This window comes from Hemitrygon akajei, chromosome 2 (assembly GCF_048418815.1).
Source record: "Hemitrygon akajei chromosome 2, sHemAka1.3, whole genome shotgun sequence".
Lineage (NCBI taxonomy): Eukaryota > Metazoa > Chordata > Chondrichthyes > Myliobatiformes > Dasyatidae > Hemitrygon > Hemitrygon akajei.
In genome coordinates, this window is record NC_133125.1 from 210403448 (window position 1) to 210426256 (window position 22809).

Sequence of the window (22809 nt, forward strand, 5' to 3'; positions counted from 1 at the left end):
ACACTCCCCCTCACATCCCACACTCACCCTCACTTCCCACACTCCCCCTCACTTCCCACACTCACCCTCAACTACCACACTCCTCCCTCACCTCCGGCACCCTCCCTCAACTCCCCTTTCCCTCTCTCCACTACATCCTCTCACCTCCCACACTCTCCCCTCACCTGAAAATTCTCCCCTCACCTCCCACACACTCCATTACATCCCACACTCCCCATCACCTCCCACACTCCCCATCACCTCCCACACTCATCCTCAAATACCACACCCCTCCCTCAGCTCCCACACTCACTCCTCACTCCCACACTCACCCCTCACTTCCCTCACTCTCCCTTACCTCCCCTCTCCCCCTCTCCTTGGACAATCCCCGCTCACCTCCCACACTCCCCCTCACATCCCACACTCTCCCTCACCTCCCCTTTCCCTCTCTCCACTACTTCCTCTCAGTTCCCACACTCCTCCTCATATCCCACACTCCCTCTGACCTCCCACTCACCCCTCACCTCGACACTCCACCCTCACATCACACACTGACCGCCAACTACCAAACTCCTCACTCACCTCCCACACACCCCCCTCAAATTCCACACACACCCCTCAACTCCCGCACTCCGCCTCATCTCGACTCTTCACCTCTGACCTCCAATACTCCCCCTCACCTTCCACACTCCCCCTCACCTTCCACACTCCCCCTCACCTTCCACACTTCCCCCTCACCTTCCACACAGTCCACTCACCTCCCACACACACCCTCAACTACCACACTCCATCCTTACGTGCCACACTCACCTCCCACACTCAGCCCTCACCTAGCACACTCCGAGCTCATCTCCGGCACTCCCCCTCACCTCCCAAACTCCCCCTCACATCCCACACACCCCCTCACCTCCACAAACCCCCTCAACACCCCCACTCCCCCTCATCTCGACACTCCACCACTCAACTCCCATACCCCTCTTCATGTGGCACACTCCTCCCTCACCTCCGGCACTCCCCCTCACCTCCCACATTCCCCTCACCTTCACACTCACCCCTCACCAACACACACCCCCTCAACTGCCCCACTCCCCCTCATCTCGAAACTCCACCCCATACCTCCCATACTCCCCACTTACCTCCCACACTCTCCCTCACCTCCCCTTTCCCTCTCTCCACTACATCCTCTCACCTTCATATCCCTCACTCCCCCTCACCTCCCACACTCCCCCTCAGATCACAACCTCTCTCCTCCCCCACTCACCCCTCACCTCGAAACCCACCAAATCTACCCCACCTCCCACTCTTCCCCTCACTTCCCCTTGCCCCATCCCCTCGCACACTCCCCGCTCACCTCCCACACAACCCTCACCTCCTCCACACCTCTCTCACTTGTCACACTCCCCCTCACATCCCACACTCCCCCTCACTTCCCAAACTCCCCCTCACTTCCCACACTCACCCTCAACTACCACACTCACCCCTCACCTCCATACTACCACTCAACTCCCCCACTCACCCTCATCTTGACACTCCACCCCTCACATCCCATACTCCCCCCTCACCGCCCAAACTCCCTCACCTCCCCTTTCCCTCTCTCCACTACATCCTCTCAGTTCCCACACTCCTCCTCATATCACACACTCCCTCTCACCTCCCACTCACCCCTCACCTCGACACTCCCCCCTCACATCACACAATGACCCTCAACTACCAATCTCCTCACTCACCTCCCATACTCCCCCCTCATCTTCCACACTTCCCCTTCACCTTCCACACACCCCCCTCACCTCCCACACTCACCCTCAACTACCACACTCCACCCTTACCTCCCACACTCACCACCCACACTCAGCCCTCACCTAGCACACTCCGAGCTCACCTCCGGCACTCCCCCTCACCTCCCAAACTCCCCCTCACTTCCCACACTCACCCTCAACTGTCACACTCACCCCTCACCTCCACACTACCACTCAACACCCCCACTCACCCTCATCTCGACACTCCACCCCTCACATCCCATATTCCCCCCTCACCGCCCACACTCCTTCAACTCCCCTTTCCCTCTCTCCACTACATCCTCTCACCTCCCACACTCTCCCCTCACCTCAACACTCTCCCCTCACCTCCCACACTCAACAACCACACTCCTCCCTCAAATCCCACACTCCCCCCTCTCCTTCCACACACACACCCCTCACCTCCACACACCCACTGAACTCCCCCACTCCCCCTCATCTCGACGCTCCACCTCTCACCTCCCATACTCCCCCTTCACCTAGCACACTCCTCCCTCACCTCCGGCCCTCCGCCTTCACCTCCCCAACCCACCCTTCAACCCCCACACTCCTCCTCACCTCCCCCGCTCCCCCTCACCTCCTACACTGCCCACTCAACTCCCATACACCCTCTCCCCTCCCCCACTCCTCGCTCACCTCCCCCACTTCTCCCTCACCTCCCACACTCTCCCTCATCTCCCACACTCACCTTCAAATACCACAACCCTCCCTCAGCTCCCACACCGACCCCTCACCTCCCACACTCACCCTTCACCTCCCTCTCTCACCCTTACCTCCCCTCTCCCCCTCTCCTCCCACAATCTCCGCTCACCTCCCATACTCCCCCTCAACTCCCAAACTCACCCTCACATCGCACACTCCCCCTCACCTCCCAAACTCCCCCTCACCTCCCAAACTCCCCCTCACATCCCACACTCCCCCACATATCCCACACTCACCCCAGACATCCCACACTCCCCCTCACCTCCCACACTCCCCCTCACCTCCCACACTCCCCCTCACCTCCCACACTCACCCCTCACCTCCAAACACCCCTTCAACTCCCGCACTCCCCCCATCTCGACACTCCACCCCTCATCTCCCATACTCCCCCCTCACCCAGCACACTCCTCCCTCACCTCCGGCACTCTCCCTCACCTCCCACATTCCCCTCACCTTCCACACTCGCCCCTCAACTGCCCCACTCCCCCTCATCTCGAAACTCCACCCCACACCTCCCATACTCACCACTCACCTCCCACACTCCTCCCTCACATCCGGAACTCCCCCTCACCTGCCACACTCTCCCTCACCTCCTCTTTCCCTCTCTCCACTACATCCTCTCACCTCCCACACTCCCCCTCATATCCCACACTCCCTCTCACCTCCCACACTCACCACTCACCTCGACACACCCCCCTCACCTCCCACACTGACTCTCAACTACCACACTCCTCCCTCACCTCCCACACTCACCCCTCAACTAACCCACTCCCACTCATCTTGACACTACACCACTCACCACCCATAATCCCCCCCTCACCTCCCACACTCCTCCCTCACCTCCGTCACTCCTCCCTCACCTCCGGCTCTCCCCCTCACCTCCCACACCCTCCCTCAACTCCCCTTTCCCTCTCTCCACTACATCCTCACACATCCCACACTCCTCCTCATATCCCACACTCCCTGTCACATCCCCCCTGACACCACCTCCCACACTCACCCCTCACCTCCTCCACCCCTCCCTCACCTGCCACACTCTCCCTCACCTCCCACACTTCCCCCTCACCTTCCACACACCCCCCTCACCTCCCACACTCACCCGCAACTTCCACACTCCAGCCTTACCTCCCACACTCACCTCCCACACTTAGCCCTCACCTAGCACACTCTGAGCTCACCTCCGGCACTCCCCCTCACCTTCCACACACCCCCCTCACCTCCCACACTCACCCGCAACTACCACACTCCAGCCTTACCTCCCACACTCACCTCCCACATCCCCCTCAGATCTCACCCTCTCTCCTCCCCCATTCACCCCTCACCTCTAACACTCACCCCTCACCTCCCACACACCCTCTCACCTCGAAACCCACCAAATCTAACTCACCTCCCACTCTTCCCCTCACTTCCCCTCGCCCCATCCCCTCGCACACTCCCTGCTCACCTCCCACACAACCCTCACCTCCTCCACACCTCTCTCACCTCACACTCCCCGTCACATCCCACACTCCCCCTCACTTCCCACACTCACCCTCACTTCCCACACTCACCCTCAACTATCACACTCACCCCTCACCTCCACACTACCACTCAACTCCCCCACTCACCCTCATCTCGACACTCCACCCCTCACATCCCATACTCCCCCCTCACCGCCCACACTCCCTCACCTCCCCTTTCCCTCTCTCCACTACATCCTCTCACCTCCCACACTCTCCCCTCACCTCGACATTCTCCCCTCACCTCCCACACTCAACAACCACACTCCTCCTTCACCTTCCACACAACTGCTGAACTCACCCACTCCCCCTTATCTCGACACTCCACCTCTCACATCCCATACTCCCCCTTCACCTAGCACACTCCTCCCTCACCTCCGGCACTCCGCCTTCACCTTCCCAACTCACCCGTCAACCCCCACACTCCTCCTCACCTCCCCCGCTCCCCCTCACCTCCCACACTGCCCTCTCAACTCCCCCACTCCTCCCTCACCTCCCCACTCCCCCTCAACTCCCCCACTCCTCCCTCACGTCCCACAGTCCACCCTCACCTCCACTCACCGTCACCTCCCACACACTCCATTACATCCCACACTCCCCCTCACATCCCACACTCCCCCTCACCTCCCACACTCACCCCTCACCTCCTCCACGCCTCTCTCACCTGTCACACTCCCGTTCACCTCCCAAACTCTCCCGGCACCTCCCACTCTCCCCGTCACCTCCCACACTCCCCCTCACATCCCACACTCCCTCTCACCTCCCACACTCTCCCCTCAACTGGACACTTTCCCCTCACCTCCCACACTCACCCTCAACAACCACACTCCTCCCTCACCTCCTACACTCCCCCCTCACCTTCCACACACACACCCCTCACCACCACACACCACCCTCAACTCTCCCACTCCTCCTCATCTCGACACGCCACCTCTCACCTCCCATACTCCCCCTTCCCCTAGCACACTCCTCCCTCACCTCCGGCACTCTGCCTTCACCTCCCCGCTCCCCCTCACCTCCCACACTGCCCCCTCCCATACTCCCCACTCCTCCCTTACATCCACCACTATCCATTCACCTCCCCCACTCAACCCTCACCTCATCTTCCCGACTCTAAAGTCACCTCCTCAATTCCCCCTCACCTCGCCCTCTATACTTACACCTCATTCAGTCTCACTCACCTCACACACTCCCCCTCACCTCCCCTGCTCCCCCTCACCTCCCACACTGCCCCCTCACCTCTGGCACTCCCTCCACCCCCCACACTCTTCCTCTCCTCCCCCGCTCCCCCTCACCTCCCATACTCCCCCCTCACCTAGCACACTCTCCTCTCACCTCCCTCACCTCTGGCATTCTTCCTCACTTCTGGCACTCTGCCCTCACCTCCCACACTTCCTCTCACCCACTCTCCCTCTCACCCCCACACTCCCCCTCACCTCCCACACACACTCTCACCTCTCTCCAGCCACCTCCCAAGCCTGTTCTCTCTCTACCCCATCTACTTCCTCTCCCTCTACACCTCTCTCCCTACACCCCTCTCTCCACTCTCTCTTTCTCTCTCCTTAGTCGTCTCTCTACCCCCTCCCCGTCTCTCTCTATCCCATCTCTCACCGCTCACCTCTAAACCGCTCTAAGCCCCCACTCTCTCCACAATCCTCCCTCTAACCCCCCAAAACCCTCACTCAAAACCAACTCTCTTTACCCACCACTACCCACAGAGTACCAACCCCTCTCTACCCCTGCCACTTTCGAACCCCCCTCTCTCTACCCCCTCTCTTTCTCTGTCACCTCTCTACACCCTCTCTATCTAACACTCTCCCTAACCCCTCTATCCTCTCTCTCTATCCCCTCTCTCTGTCTACCCTCTTCTCTCTACTCCCTTCTCTCTACCTGCTCTCCCTACCTTCTCTCCTTCTACCCACCTCTCCGTCTACCCCTTCTCTCTAACTCCTTCTTTCTACCCTGTCTCTCTACCCCCTCTCTTTCACCCTCTCTCTGTCTACCCACTGTCTCCATCTACCCACTCTCTAACCCTATAATCCCTCCCTCTCTACTGTCTTTCTACCCTCTCTCTCTACCCCCTCTCTATGTAACCCCCCTCTCTACATTGTGTCCCTAAACATGTCTGTAACCCGCTCTCCCTAACTCTCTCTCAACCCCTCTCTCCACCCCTCTCCCTCTTTCTCTCTACCCCCTCTCTAACCCCCTTTTTTACCAGCCTCTCTAACCCTCTACACCATTCCTCTACCCCCTCTCTCTCCCCACCTCTCTCTTCCCCGTCTCTCCCCACTCTCTATCCCCAATCTCCGTCCCCCTCTCCCTAATGCCCGTGCCCTCTAACCCCGAGCTCTCTCTACATCACCACCCTCTCTCCCTCACATCCCTCTTCCCACTCCTTTCTTCTCTCCTCTCTTATTCCCCCTTTTCTCCCCAGCCCATCTCCCCCACCCTTGCTTTCTCTCTGCCCCTCTCCCCTCTCTCCTCCCTTCTCTCTCTCCCCCACCCCCTCTCCCCCTCTCTCCCAAACCTCAAGCCATTCTCTCCCCATCTCCAACACCCCTCTGCCTTCTTTACACCCTCTCCTCTCTCTTTACCCACTCCCTCTCTACCTTCTCTCTCTATCTACTATCTCCGCTCTTCCCCACCCCTCTCACCTCTCTCTGTCCCTCACCCACCCCCTCTGTGCCCTCCTCTCTTTCTCCCCAATCTCTCCTCCCCGTTTCTCTCCCCCTCCCCTCTGTCTCTATCCCCACTAACTCTCCCTCTCCCCCCATCTTTCTGTGTCTCTCCCTTTCCCCCTCTCAGCATTCCCCTCTCTGCCCCCACTCTAGCTCTCCCTTCCCTCGCACTCCTACTTCCCCTCCTCTCTCCCTCCCCATTCCCTGCCATCTCTCTACAACCCCCATTCCCAGTCTCCTTCCCGTCTCGCACCCCCTCTCGAGCCTTCTCTCCCCCCACCCCTCATACCCCATGTCTCTCCCCATCTTTGCCCCTACCTCTCTCCCCCAACCATCTCCCCATCTTTCCCCCCACCACAACCCCCACCTCTCTCCCCTCATCTCTCACACCCATCTCTCTCTCCTCCATCCTCCACTCTCTCCCACTCCCACTTTTTACTGCCCCTCCACTCTCCCTCTCCTCCCCACCTCTCTCCCCATCCACCTCCCCACCTCCACTCCACAGAGCATTGAACTGAACTGAACTGAACTCTGCACCATCATAAGACTATTCATTTACCCCTAGACTTCGATAGAGCTTGGTTTTGATTTATATTTCCACACTTCTGTATGTATGTATGTATGTATATATACACACAGAATATATCATTGCTAACCTGTTTTTTATATATTTGCATTTTATATTACTGTATTACTCAGTTTACAGTAATACCAGACTCCAACGTATTGTTCCATTTCTGCTGTTTTGGTAACCCGGTCACGGGGTATGTGACACGTGCTGTTCGTACAGATTAATTAATGACACCGTGCATTGATAGAACGAGGTAAAACAACAACATGCAGAGAAAGTGTAACAGCTCCAGAGCAGGTGCAGTGTAGGGAAATGATAAGGAGCAAGATCACACTGAGGTAGATTGTCAGATCAAGAGTGCATCTGATTGTACTAGGAAATCATTCAATAGTCTTATCAGAGCAGGGTAGAAGCTGTCCTTTAGACTGGTTCAGGCTTTTGTATCTTCCACCCCGTGGGAAATGGTAATGCTGGAGACTGAGACTCTGGGAAAGTTACTGACATGGTCCTTGATGATAAACATTTACCTTCTGACCTACAAGTGGTGATACAGAATTAGGAGCTTCTATTATGTATCTAAAGCTGTTTCCTGTGAAATTAATTGCACACTAAATCCACGAGAGATTTCTTCAGTCTTGTCTGTTCTTTCTGTTTTCAGTGTGGAAGAGGATATGTGGCCATGAAGGTAAGATCTTGTGTTACTAGACTGAGAGGTTTAGTATAAACAGCTTTTTGAAAATGAGTCAGTCTCGGTGTAATGGGAGGTATTCAGGAGGTTGAAGGAGTTCAGGGTGATGTGTTCTCACAAAGGTGGAAGAGTCATGTGGCATGATTGCATTCACAGGCTGAAGCATAGAATATAACAGTTTGTATGTTTTGTTTGCAAGTGGGAAGATTTGCTGGTACTGCTCTGGGTTGCTGGGGTGGGGTGGAGTGGTGTAAACTAGTCTTGCAGGGGATGGGAACCAAAGTGCCAGAGCAGATATGGAGCGGTTGTGGGAAAAGATGCTGTTAACACTCCGTACAAAGACAGCAATTGAAAGGTTGAGTGTGGTGGGAAGAATGTTCTGAGTTGCATCCATTTCAATGCAAGAAGTATTGTACGTAAGGCAGGTGAGCTTAAAGCGTGGATCAGCATGTGGAATTATGACATTGTAGTCATTGGTTGGAGGAGGGGCAGGACCGGCAGCTCAGTGTTCCGGGTTCCATTGTTTTAGACATGTTTTTAAACATGGGAGCAAAATTGTCAAATATGACAGAGCACAAGAGATTAAAGGGGGAAATCTGGTATTACCAGCCAGGGAAAAGTGTTACTGCAGTGCTCAGGCTGGACAGACTGGAGGGCTCATCTACTGAGGTATATGAGTGGAACTGAGGAATCAGAAAGTTATGACCACGTTAATGGGAATATATTGTAGACCAGCCTAACGTCCGCAAGATTTAGAGGAGCAAATTCATAGACAGATCGCAGACAGTTGGGTGGGATAGAGATCATTAAATGTGTCAGGAAAGTTTCCTCAACATGCAGCTGTCCCAAGTAGAGAGAATGCAATATTGGATCTCCTATCAGGGAATTAGGTGACAGGAGTGTGTGACGGGAAAATGGAGAAAGGTTTACTGATTGGTGTGTCAGAAACAACCAAGTGATCACCAATTCTTGGCATAAAAACCATCCACATAGATTGTGTACTTGGATTAGCCCTGGAGATAGAACAAGGAATCAAATAGATTTCATTACCATCAATGAACGCTTTAGAAATAATATCACAAATTCTAAAGCCTACACAGGAGCAGACTGTGGTTCAGATCACCATCCAGTAATAGCTACCATCAAAACAAAATCAAAGAAACTGAAATGTGGAACAAAGAGAAAGAAGTATATGTTGGGAGAACTTAAAAATGATCGCATCCTTAAGCAACAATTCAAAACAGCTGTAGAAGAACACATCAACGAAAACGAAACAACACCTATTTGGGACAGATTTAAATATGCTATACAGCAATCAGCAGGGGAGATAATCCCAGTACAAGAAATCCAACACACCAACAAGGGGTGGATAATCCAAGAAATTCTAGATCTAATGGAACAAAGAAGGTCAGTGAAGAATAATGAAGTGCAATACAGAGAGCTAGACAGACAGACCAGACAATTGTGCGATATTGCAAAGGAAGAATGGCTGAATCAAAAATGCAATGAAGTAGAAGGCCATATTAACAACAGCAAAGAAATGCACAAGAAAATTAGGGAAATTACTGGAATTAAAAAACCTCCTCTACAGGATACATAAGATCAGCAGACGGATCGATACGAACAGATCCAGATAAAGTATGTGACACAGCAGGTCGGGCAGTATCCATGGAAACGAGCAGTCAACGTTTCGGGCTGAGACCCTTTGTCAGGACTGAAGAGGGAGGGGGCAGGGGCACCATAAAGGAGGTGGGGGGAGGGTGGGAAGGAGAAGGCTGGTAGGTGCCAGGTGAAAAACCAATCAGAGGAAAGATCAAGGGGTGGGGGAGGGGAAACAGGGAGGGGATAGGCAGGAGAGGTGAAGGAGGAATGTAAGCGGAAAGCACTATTGGTAGTAGAGGAAGACAAAATCATGAGAGAGGTGATAGGCAGCTAGAAGAACAGGCAGAGTGAAACTGGGATGGGGGAAGGGAGAGGGAGGGAATTACCAGAAGTTGGAGAATTCGATGTTCATGCCAAGGGGCTGGAGACTACCGAGACGGTATATGAGGTGTTGCTCCTCCAACCTGAGTTTGGCCTCATCATGGCAGTAGAGGAGGCCATGTATGGACATATCCGAATGGGAATGTGAAGCAGAGTTGAAGTGGGTGGCAACCGGGAGGTCCTGTCTATTGTGACGGACGGAGCGGAGGTGCTCGACGAAGCGGTTCCCCAATCTGCGTCGGGTCTCACCGATGTAGAGGAGGTCGCACCGTGAGCAATAGATGACCCCAACAGACTCACGAGTGAAGTGTTACCTCACCTGGAAGACTGTTTGGGGCCCAGAACGGTGGTGAGAGGGGATGTGTACAGTCAGATGTAGCACTTACGCCTGCAGGGATAAGTGCCCGGTGGGAGATCTGTGGGGAGGGACATGTGGACCAGGCAGTCGCAGAGGGAATGATCCCTGCGAAAAGCAGAGAGGGGTAGAGAGGGAAAGATGTGCTTAGTGGTGGGGTCCTGTTGAAGGTGGCGGAAGTTGCTGAGGATAATGTGCTGGATCTGGAGACTGGTGGGGTGGTAGGTGAGGACAAGGGGAACACGGTCCCTGTTGTGGTGACGGGAGGATGGGGTGAGGGCCGAAGTGCGGGAAATGGAGGAGATGCGGGTGAGGGTATCATTGATGACGGCAGAAGGGAAACCACAATTCTTAACGAAAGATGACATTTGGGATGTCCTGGAATGGAAAGCCTCATCCTGGGAGCAGATGCGGCAGAGACAGAGGAACTGGGAATAGGGAATAGCATTTTTACATTTGACAGGGTGTGAAGAAATATAGTCGAGGTAGTTATGAGAGTCAGTGGGTTTATAGAAGATGTCAATGGACAGTCTGTCTCCAGAGATGGAGACCGAGAGGTCAAGAAAGGGACCTTCAACAGGACCCCACCACTAAGCACATCTTTCCCTCTCTACCCCTCTCCGCTTTTTGCAGGGATCATTCCCTCCGCGACTGCCTGGTCCACACGTCCCTCCCCACAGATCTCCCACCTGGTACTTACCCTGCAAGTGTAAGTGCTACACCTGTCCCTACACCTCCTCTCTTACCACCATTCAGGGCCCCAAACAGCCCTTCCAGGTGAGGCAACACTTCACTTGTGAGTCTGTTGGGGTCATCTATTGCATCCGGTGCTCCCGGTGTGGCCTCCTCTACATAGGCGAGACCAGACGCAGATTGGGGGACCGCTTCGTCGAGCACCTCCGCTCCGTCCACCACAACAGACAGGATCTCCCGGTTGCCACCCACTTCAACTCTGCTTCACATTCCCATTCGGATATGTCCATACATGGCCTCCTCTACTGCCATGATGAGGCCAAACTCAGGTTGGAGGAGCAACACCTCATATACCGTCTGGGTAGTTTCCAGCCCCTGATATGAACTTCGAATTCTCCAACTTCTGGTAGTTCCCTCCCTCTCCTTTCCCCCATCCCAGTTTCACTCTGCCTCCTCTTCCAGCTGCCTATCACCTCTCTCATGATTCTGTCTTCCTCTACTACCCATAGTGCTTTCCCCTTACATTCCTTCTTCACCTCTCCTGCCTATCCCCTCCCTGCTTCCCCTCCCCCACCCCTTGATCTTTCCTCTGATTGGGTTTTTCACCTGACACCTACCAGCCTTCTCCTTCCCACCCTCCCCCACCTCCTTTATAGGCCCCTGCCCCCTCCCTCTTCAGTCCTGATGATGGGTCCAGCCCGAAACGTTGACTGCACGTTTCCACGGATGCTGCTCGACCTGCTGAGTTCCTCCAGCGTGTTGTACGTGTTGACTTGACCACAGTATCTGCAATGTACTTTGTGTTTACTAAAGTATGTGAGAGGTGGATTCAGTATCTAGAGCAGCTTTTTGAAGATAGTAGAGGGGAACCCCCAGATATTAAACACCCTAATTCTGGCCCACTTATTACCAAAGAAGAAATAACTAAAGCAATGAAAAGCATGAAACATGGTAAAGCCACTGGACCTGATGAAATTTCAGTGGAAATGATACAAGCCCTAGAAGATCTGGGCATAGATATTCTTTTTGAACTGTTTAATGGCATATATGAGTCTGGTGTATTGCCTGACGATCTCTTAAAATCAGTATTTATAACTCTGCCAAAAATTCCTGGAACTATTGATAGTGAAAATTACAGAACAATCAGTCTTATGAGTCACAGAATAAAGATTTTGTTCTGAGTCGAATTAAAAACAAGTTAAGGCCAGAAACTTCTAAACTGCAATATGAGTTTATTGAGGATAGAGGAACTAGGAACGCAATTTTCATACTACGAATGCTTTCAGAAAGGGCAAGTTTTGCGAAGGCTGAGGAAAGTCCATCTCCCACCTCCCATCCTCATCACATTCTACACGGGTTGTATTGAGAGCATCCTGAGCAACTGAATCACTGCCTGGTTCGGAAATTGCACCATCTCGGATCGCAAGACCCTGCAGCGGATAGTGAGGTCAGCTGAGAAGATCATCGGGGTCTCTCTTCCTGCCATCACGGACATTTACACTACACGCTGCATCCGCAAAGGAAACAGCATTATGAAGGACCCCATGCACCCCTCATACAATCTCTTCTCCCTCCTGCCGTCTGGGAAAAGGCTCCGAAGCATTCGGGCTCTCACGACCAGACTATGTAACAGTTTTTTCCCCCAAGCTATCAGACTCCTCAATACCCAAAGCCTGGACTGACACCTTGCCCTACTGTCCTGTTTATTATTTATTGTAATGCTGTTTTTGTGCACTTTATGCAGTCCAGTGTAGGTCTGTAGTCTAGTGTAGCTTTCTCTGTTTTTTTTTGTTACGTAGTTCAGTCTAGTTTTTTGTACTGTGTCATGTAACACCATGGTCCTGAAAAACATTGTCTCATTTTTACTATGCACTGTACCAGCAGTTATGGTTGAAATGACAATGCAAGTTGACTTGACTTGAATTGAATATCAAAATAATGTCATTTTATATTTTATCGATTTCACTAAAGCATTCGACAAAGTGTATCACGAAAAATTATTTCAAATTCTCGCTAAACTAAACATAGACAGAAGGGACCAACAACTGCTTCAAAATTGATATTGGAATCAAACGACGACGGTAAAATGTGACGATAGTATAAGCAGTTGGACTAAAATTCAAAGAGCAGTTAGACAGGGATGCGTTGCCTCACCGGAATTATTTAATATCTATAGTGAAATGATTCTCAGAGAAATAGAGGACCTGGATGGGATAAAAATCGGAGGTGTTAACATCAACAATATAAGATATGCAGACGATACCACCCTAACAGCAAGTGCTGCAGAAGACCTACAAATCCCCCTGGACAAAGTGGTACAAACAAGTGCAGATTTTGGTCTAACCATCAACTGTAAAAAAAACAAATGTATGGTAATATCGAAACAGCAGGATACTCCCAACTGCCAATTGTACATCAGTAACCAAGAGATTGAACAAAAGATCGGCTTTAATTACCTTGGTAGCTTTATATCACAAGATGCTAGAAGTAAAGTAGAAATAAAAAGAATTGCCATTGACAAAACCAACTTCCAGAAACTGAAACCCATTTTTACCAACAGACACATTTCTATGACAACAAGGCTTAGGCTACTAAAATGTTACATCTGGTCAATCCTGCTGTATGCTTTTGAAACATGGACTATAACACCAGAACTCCAAAGAAACTTAGAAGCAACAGAAATGTGGTTTCTTAGAAGAATGCTGAAAATATCATATAGAGATAGGGTAACTAATGAGACGGTACTCCAACGTGCCCATACAAAATGATCTTTAATGAGCACAGTAAATGAGAGGAACTTTAATTCCTGGGCCATGTCATCAGAAAGGGAGAAATAGAATGCCTTACATTACAAGGCCGTATGCCTGGGAAATGCAGAAGAGTCAAGTCAAGTCGCTTTTTATTGTCATTTTGACCATAAACTGCTGGTACAGTACACAGTAAAAACGAAACAATGTTCCTCCAGGACCCTGGTGCTACATGAAACAACACAAAACTACACTAGACTATGTGAGACAACTCAAGGCTACACTAGACTACGTAAAACAACACAAAAACTACACCAGACTACAAATCTAAGCAGGACTACATAAAGTGCACAAAACAGTGCAGGGCAGTACAATAATTAACTAATAAACAAGACAATAGGCACAGTAGAGGACAAATTTCAATATAATAATAGATGATGTAGATGTCAGTCTGGACTCTGGGTATTGAGGAGCCTGATGGCTTGGGGGAAGAAACTGTTGCACAGTCTGGTCGTGAGAGCCTGAATGCTTCGGTACCCTTTCCCAGATGGCAGGAGGGAGAAGAGTTTGTATGAGGGGTGCGTGGGGTGAGAGGAAGGCAAAGAAGAAAATATATGGACACTGTGAAAGAATTAACAGATCTAAGTGTGCGAGATATCATTGATGCTGTGAGGGATCGTTCAATGTGGAGAGCCATGATGGCCCAAGTGTGTAACCCACAAGGCACATGAAGAAGAAGAAGATCATAATTCCATTAATTACGGAGAAGGACAAGTCTAACCCTCAGACTGAGATTCTATACTGGTAAAAGGCCAATTGATGGCATCAGAAAGGATCGGGTAAGTGGGAAGCCTTCAAAATTTTTGAGAGTACAGAAATTGTATGTTCCTGCAAGAATAAAAGACAAGGCTAAAAGGTTTAGGAAACCTTTTTTGAGGGGGTGAAATGAGGCTCTGGTTAATAAGACGGAGCAGGTGCATCACAAGTGTAGGCAGCGAAGAATAAATGAGGTACTTGACTATAAGAAATACAAACAAACACTTGAGAGGAAATCAGGAGGGTTAAAATAAGTCATGAAGTTGCTCCAACAGACAAGGTGAAAATGAATCCCAAGGACTTGAGAGAGACTGGAACTAGAGAGCATAGGACGAGAACTATCCTCCATAATTATCCTGAAACTATTGGAATTATGATCACTCGATCAAAAGTGTTCCCCTCCACACACTTCTGTCACCTGCCTTGTCTCGTTCCCTATCACATAATCTCCAGTTCCAACCTCTATATATTGATTAAGGAACATTTCCTGAACACAGTTGACAAACTCAGTCACATCCAGCCCTTTCACAGATGAGAAATCCCAGACAATATAAGGAAATATAAAATCACTCACAATCAATTGTACTGGGCAATGAACCAGGGCAGGTGACAGATCACTCAGTGGGTGAGCCTTTCGGAGACAGTGACCACAACTCCCTCACTTTTCCCATAGCCTCGGACAGGGATTTGAGCAGCCAATGTAAATGGAGGATGGTGAGTTATGATGTTATTAGGTGGGAACTTGGGATTGTCACGGGGAATGTTGGTACATAGGGAAATGGACAATGTAGATATGGTGTTTGTTTAGGGAGAACTTGCATGGGTTCATGGACAGGTTTGTCCCATTGAGACAGTGAAAGGGTGGGAGGGTGACGAAACCATGGTTGACAGGACATGTGGAACATCAGGGCAAGAGGAAGCAGGAAGTTTACTTCCAGTTTTGGGAAACAAAGATCAGACGGGGCTCTAGAGAGTTATAAGGTAGCCAGGAAGGAGCTGAAAACTGGACTGGGGAGAGTTAGAAGACAGGAGGATGACTAGAGTGAGGGTAGGACCGATCAAGGATAGAAGTGAAAACATGCCTGGTGACAGAGGAGGTTGGAAAGGTCTATAATGAAGACTTTGCTTCAATATTAACTACTGAGAGAGAGAGAGACTATGATTTTTCAGAGAAGAGCACAAAACAGGCTGATACGCTAGAACGTCAACATTCAGAAAGAGGATGTACTGGTTTAGTAAAGTTTACGATGGATAAGTCCACAGTCTATACCAAAGGTTACTCTGGGAAGTGAGGGAAGAGATTTCTGTGCCATTGGTGGTCATCTTTGTCTCCTCATTGTCACAGTAGTGGTGCCATATGCCTGGAGGGTGGCATATTAAACTAATTTGACAGGGGGGTGGGAACCGGAGTGATCGTGCTGAGGATGAGGTAGTTGGTTTACAAACAGAGGTTGTGTGCAGTGAGACTCCTGGCAAGGAGAGGCTGATGACAGAGGAAATTGCAGTCAACAGGGTGAGTTGTTTATTAAAAGGTGGACAGAATCTAAAAGGTTGAATACAGGACTGAAGGTGTTATATTTGAATGTGCGCAGTATACGGAATAAGGTAAATGAACTTGTAGTACAGTTACAGATTGGCAAGTATCATGTTGTAGGCATCACTGATCATAGCTGAAAGAAGATTATTGCTGTGACCTTAATGTCCAAGGATGCACATTGTATCAAAAGGACAGGCAGGAAGGCAGAGGGGGTTCCGTGGCTCTGTTGGTAAAAAAATATGAAATCAAATCATTAGAAGAAGAGGACATCAGATCAGAAGGGTGTTGAATAATTGTGGGCAAGGGTGAAAAGACCCTGATGGGAGTTGTATACAAACCCCAAATAGTAGCAAATGGTCTGCAAGCTACAACAGGAGATAGAAGGTGCATCCCAAAAGGGCAATGATACAAGGGGGGGGGGGGGGGTTCAATATGCAGGTAGATTGGGAAAATCAGATTCCAAGAGGGGGATTTCTACAATGGTTATGAGATGGCTTTTTAGAGCAGTTTGTGGTTGAGCCCACTCGGGGATCAGCTGTTCTCGACTGGTGAAATGAACTGGAATTGATTAGAAAGCTTAAGGTAAAAGAACCCTTGGGGGAAAGTGATCGTAATATGATCGGATTCACACTGAAATTTCAGAAGGAGAAGCGGAAGTCAGATGTATCGTATTACAATGGAGTAAAGGGAATTACAGAGGCATGACAGAGGAGTTGGCCAGAATTCACTGGAAAAGAACACTGGCAGGGATGACGGCAAAGCAGGAATGGCTGGAATACGATACCGCGGATGTTTATCTGTGGAATTTTCTGCACCGCAGGGCTGTGGGGTCTCAGTCATTCAGTTCATTTGAAGTCACAGAGTCATTGTCATACAGCACAGAAACAGGCACTTCGACCCATCAACTCTGTGCTAACCTATTTACCCATCTATACTCATCCCATTGGCCGGCATTAGGTCAGTCTAAGTGTCTCAGAAACACAGTGATTGTATCTGATTCCATCACCTCCTCTGCCAGCAAGTTCCAACATGAACCACTCACTCTTCAAATAAAATCACCTTTAAACTCCTTCCTCCCACCTCAGACATGTGACCTCTTGTATTTGATCCCACTCCTGTGGGAAGAAGATTTCAACCATCTGCTCAAACTAAGCCCCTCATCACCTTATCTATTTCTGTCAGATCACCCCTCAGCCCATTTACCTGTATTTGGCCCGTATCCTTCTAAACCTTCCCTGTCCCAGGCCTCAACTCCTCTTCTGTGCCAGTTCCACGGGGCCCTCAATTCTCCCGTGTTATAGAAGATGATTGACCCCATTTTCTACCACATTACAGAAGCAAATGTGCTGCAGGTCCTAAAATGCAGAAAGGTCGATAAATCCCCAGGTCCTGATCAAGTGTATCCCAGGACATTGTGGGAAGCTCAGGAGGAGAGTGTGGAGCCCATTTTGGAGATATGTGAGTCATTGATAGCTCCGGGTGAGGGGCCAGAAGACTGGAGGGAGACTAATGTTGAACATTTATTGAAGATCGGCTGTAGGGAAAAGCCTGGGAAGTACAGACTGGTGAGCCTAACGTCAGAGGTGGGTTCATTAATGGACGGGATTCTGACAGACAGGATCTACATTCATTTGGAAAGACAATGACTAATCAGAGATACCCAGCTTGGCTTTTATAGAAACATAGAAACAAATAAAACTTACAGCACAATACAGGCCCTTCAGCCCACAATGCTGTGCCGAACATGTACTTACTTTAGAAATTACCTAGGATTACCCATAGTCCTCTCTTCTTCCAAGCTCCATGTACCTATGCAGGAGTCTCTTAAAAGACCCTATCCTATCCACCTCTACCACCATCACCTACAGCGTATTCCACACACTCACCACTCTCTGCGTAGAAAACTTACCCCTAACGTCGATGGTGGGTACATTAATGGAGGGGATTCTGAGAGACAGGATCTACATTCATTTGGAAAGGTGAGGACTGATCAGGGACATCCAGCTTGGCATTCTACATGGATGGAGATGTTGGAAGTGCAGTAGACATTGTCTACATGGACTTTAACAAGGGATTTGACAAGGTACTTCATTGTCGACTATTCCAGAGAGTTAGATCTCATGGGCTACACTACGATCTGGCCCATTGGATGCAGAATTGTCTGGGTGGAGTCCTGTGACCAGTGGTGTTCTGCAGGGATCGGTGCTGGGTCCACTGTTTGTCATCATTCATATGAATGATTTGGAGAGAATGTAGGTGACGTGTTTAGTAGGTTTGTGAAGGACTCTAAAATTGGTGGTGTAGTGGACAGTGAAGTGAGTTATTTAATTATTAATTTTCAGATACAGTGTGAAACGGGCCCTTTCAGCTCAGCGAGTCACACAGCCCAGCAACCGAGCTATTTAACACTAGTCTAATCACAGAACAATTTACAATGACCAGTTAACCCACTAACTAGCAACCGGACAAAACCCCTGCAGTCGTGGGGTGAACAGAGACCCTCCTTACAGACGATGCCAGAACTGAACGCCAAACCCTGGAAGGCCCCAAGGTGAAATAGCATTGCTGTATCTGCTACGTTACCATGACAACACTGAATGTCACCATCATGCCCGTGGTTTATCCAATATTACAACGTGATCTTCATCAGCTGGGCAGTGAAGGGCAGATGGATTTTAATTCAGAGAGATGTGGGTTTTGGGAAGGCAAACCAGGACAGGATTTACACTGGAATCAGTGGGTCCCTGGAGAGTGTTGTGGAACAGAGAGACCAGGAGGTGATTGTCTTCATCCGTCAGAATACTGAGTGCTGGAGCTGGGATGTCACACTACGTGTGTACAAGACATTGGTAAGGCCACATTTGGAGCAATGTGTACAGTTCTGGTTTCCTTCCGAAAGGAAGGCTGTCATTGAACTGAGAGGGAATAAAACAGATTTACAAGGACGTTACCAGGACTGGAGGGTTTGGTTTACAAGGAGAGGCTGGGACTTTCCCTGGAGTTGAGGAGTCTCCCAGAGAAAGTTTAAAGGAATAATGGGTACATACAGGCAAGAGGGACAAGCTCATTGAAGCAAGTTGGTCAGGATGAATGAATTCTGCAGAACAGCCTCCTTGACCTCTTTAAATGCCTCCAGTTTTTACTCTGTCCGTCCTCATCTGGATCCAGTTGTTGCCTCTCCCTCTCCTCACCCCCGTTTCCACTGGCAATCTCCTTTTTCTCACCATTCTTGATGCTGGCTTTCAGCCTCAAACATCGACTGTCAATCTCCCTCCACACACGCTGCTTGACCCGCTGAGATCCTCCACAATGTCAGTGTGTTGATCTAAAAAACTCCACTCACTATCCCGGTGAAAAAATCTCGGGAAGATGCTGGTTGTCCACCCGCTGTGTTTGGGTAAAACCCCGGGAAAGGATCCTGTCGCCCACCCGATCCCCGGGTCCGCGCTGCCCGAGTCTCCCCCCGATCCCCGGGTCCGCGCTGCCCGAGTCTCCCCCCCCCCCCCCGATCCCCAGGGCCGCGCTGCCCGAGTCTCCCCCCGGTCCCGGGGACGCGCTGCCCGAGTCTCCCCCCGGTCCCGGGGCCGCGCTGCCCGAGTCTCCCCCCCGATCCCCGGGGCCGCGCTGCCCGAGTCTCCCCCCGATCCCCGGGGCCGCGCTGCCCGAGTCTCCCCCCGATCCCCGGGGCCGCGCTGCCCGAGTCTCCCCCCGGTCCCCGGCGCCGCGCTGCCCGAGTCTCCCCCCGGTCCCGGGGACGCGCTGCCCGAGTCTCCCCCCGATCCCCGGGTCCGCGCTGCCCGAGTCTCCCCCCGATCCCCGGGTCCGCGCTGCCCGAGTCTCCCCCCGATCCCCGGGTCCGCGCTGCCCGAGTCTCCCCCCGATCCCCGGGTCCGCGCTGCCCGAGTCTCCCCCCCCCCCCCGATCCCCAGGGCCGCGCTGCCCGAGTCTCCCCCCGGTCCCGGGGCCGCGCTGCCCGAGTCTCCCCCCGGTCCCGGGGCCGCGCTGCCCGAGTCTCCCCTCGATCCCCGGGGCCGCGCTGCCCGAGTCTCCCCCCGATCCCCGGGTCCGCGCTGCCCGAGTCTCCCCCCGATCCCCGGGTCCGCGCTGCCCGAGTCTCCCCCCCCCCCCCGATCCCCAGGGCCGCGCTGCCCGAGTCTCCCCCCGATCCCCGGGGCCGCGCTGCCCGAGTCAACCCCCCCGATCCCCGGGGCCGCGCTGCCCGAGTCTCCCCCCGATCCCCGGGTCCGCGCTGCCCGAGTCTCCCCCCGATCCCCGGGTCCGCGCTGCCCGAGTCTCCCCCCCCCCCCCCCGATCCCCAGGGCCGCGCTGCCCGAGTCTCCCCCCGGTCCCGGGGACGCGCTGCCCGAGTCTCCCCCCGGTCCCGGGGCCCGCGCTGCCCGAGTCTCCCCCCCGATCCCCGGGGCCGCGCTGCCCGAGTCTCCCCCCGATCCCCGGGGCCGCGCTGCCCGAGTCTCCCCCCGATCCCCGGGGCCGCGCTGCCCGAGTCTCCCCCCGGTCCCCGGCGCCGCGCTGCCCGAGTCTCCCCCCGGTCCCGGGGACGCGCTGCCCGAGTCTCCCCCCGATCCCCGGGGCCGCGCTGCCCGAGTCTCCCCCCGGTCCCGGGGCCGCGCTGCCCGAGTCTCCCCCCGATCCCCGGGGCCGCGCTGCCCGAGTCTCCCCCCGATCCCCGGGGCCCGCGCTGCCCGAGTCTCCCCCCGGTCCCGGGGCCGCGCTGCCCGAGTCTCCCCCCGGTCCCGGGGCCGCGCTGCCCGAGTCTCCCCCCGGTCCCGGGGCCGCGCTGCCCGAGTCTCCCCTCGATCCCCGGGGCCGCGCTGCCCGAGTCTCCCCCCGATCCCCGGGGCCGCGCTGCCCGAGTCTCCCCCCCCGGTCCCCGGCGCCGCGCTGCCCAAGTCTCCCCCCGGTCCCGGGGACGCGCTGCCCGAGTCTCCCCCCGATCCCCGGGGCCGCGCTGCCCGAGTCTCCCCCCGGTCCCGGGGCCGCGCTGCCCGAGTCTCCCCCCGATCCCCGGGGCCGCGCTGCCCGAGTCTCCCCCCGATCCCCGGGGCCGCGCTGCCCGAGTCTCCCCCCCGGTCCCGGGGCCGCGCTGCCCGAGTCTCCCCCCCGGTCCCGGGGCCGCGCTGCCCGAGTCTCCCCTCGATCCCCGGGGCCGCGCTGCCCGAGTCTCCCCCCGATCCCCGGGGCCGCGCTGCCCGAGTCTCCCCCCGATCCCCGGGGCCGCGCTGCCCGAGTCTCCCCCCGATCCCCGGGGACTCTCTAATTCTCTGCTTCTCCCCCCAGACTCTGTCACCCTGGATGTGGAAACGGCGAATCCGGAGCTCGAGGTGTCTGAGGATCGGAAGAGTGTGAGATACACCGAGACATGGAGGAATCTCCCTGACACTGGGAAGAGGTTCACACACTGGTTTTCACGTTGTGTGCTGGGATCGGAGGGATTCACATCGGGGGGACATTACTGGGAGGTGGAGGTGACGGGGAATCGGTGGTGGAGACTGGGAGTCGCCGCAGAGTCTGTGGACAGGAAGCGATGGATCACACCGAGTCCGGGGACCGGATTCTGGATCATCGCGCGGGAAGATGATGTGATGAAGGTTTTCACCTCCCCTGAGTCCCGTCTCCCTGCCGGTCCCATCCCCGAGAGGGTGGGAGTTTATCTCAGTTACGAGTCCGGGACAGTTTCATTTTACAACGCGGAGACCAAGTCCCATCTCCACACCTTCACTGGGAATAAATTCACGGAGAAACTTTATCCTTTCTTCTGGACTGGATATGAAAACCAGTGGCTGAGAATCTGCTCCGGTTCCGCTCCGGGTCTGTAAACGGGTCGGGTCCGGGACCGGCGTCGGGAGTAAGTCAGTGTAAATATAAATGTGCGGAGAATGAAATAAACACGATGTGAGAATTATCGATCCATTAATTTTAACTCGTTCACTGCATCCGTCAACGGAACAGAAACACTGCGGATTCAGCAGCAGCCGCGGGCGGCGGGTCCTGAGCTCCCCGGCTCCCCCGGGTGCTAAAGTCCACCGGGACTGACAGGGTAACTGGGGCAAGTGGTGGTGGTGCTGACTGGGAGAGGAAGGTCACGGTGAATCTTAGGGGACGGGACAAGCGCCGGTGGTAACACACAAAGTGCCAAAGAATTGGTGCAGAAAGGTGGAAGGAAGGGGGTGTAAAAGCTGACAGCTGATCCGGATGAGGAAGGGGTGGAGTGTGGAAATGTGTCAGAAGCTGGGAGATGAGAGGTGGGACAGACAAAGATGATGGAATCTGGTCGGAGTGAAAAGTGGAGACTGGAATGAAGGGAGGGAGGTGGGGAGGAGTGTGTGGGGGATGGGAAGATGGAGAGGTTGGGAAACAAAATGGCCACAAGCTTCCTGTGGGATTATCATTGTGGAATTGGGTTCCTATTCCCTTAATCTTCCTGGTGGCCTCTAGGATTTGATCTGTGAAGTGAGTTCTGTTGTTGTGGTGAACTACATATACCTGTCTGGATACGCCCCCTGATGACTGCTCCTGTGGCTCCTCCCACAGACCCCGGTATAAAGGCGATTGAGGCCTGAGCCCGGCCTCTCAGTCTCCAGGATGTAGTATGGTGGTCAACCACTGCTTGTTCTTTCTTCCAGTCAATAAAAGCCGATATCTCGCCTTCACGTCTCAGAGTGAGTTATTGATGGTGCATCAGTTGTCCTGATTCATCTCGTATGTAGGTACAACATTCTTGTCCAGTGTGGGCACACATGGTTC

At 53.1% G+C, this 22809-nt stretch overlaps 1 protein-coding gene across 5 annotated transcripts in view; it reads left to right on the forward strand.

The window, feature by feature from the left end:
* The window catches only part of LOC140720368 (butyrophilin subfamily 3 member A3-like), a 665711-nt gene extending 643104 nt beyond the window's left edge, over positions 1-22607 (forward strand). For 2 of the 5 annotated variants that reach the window (XM_073035259.1, XM_073035263.1), the window contains exon 8: positions 21343-22607. In XM_073035259.1, coding sequence (XP_072891360.1) covers positions 21343-21881 — 539 coding nt within the window. In that variant the 3' untranslated portion in view covers positions 21882-22607. Of the gene's footprint in view, positions 1-7883; positions 7911-12230; positions 12436-16686; positions 19480-21342 lie in introns of those variants that run through there. The other 3 variants (XM_073035253.1, XM_073035264.1, XM_073035246.1) reach the window with 3 other exon arrangements.
* Positions 22608-22809: the final 202 nt, after the last annotated feature.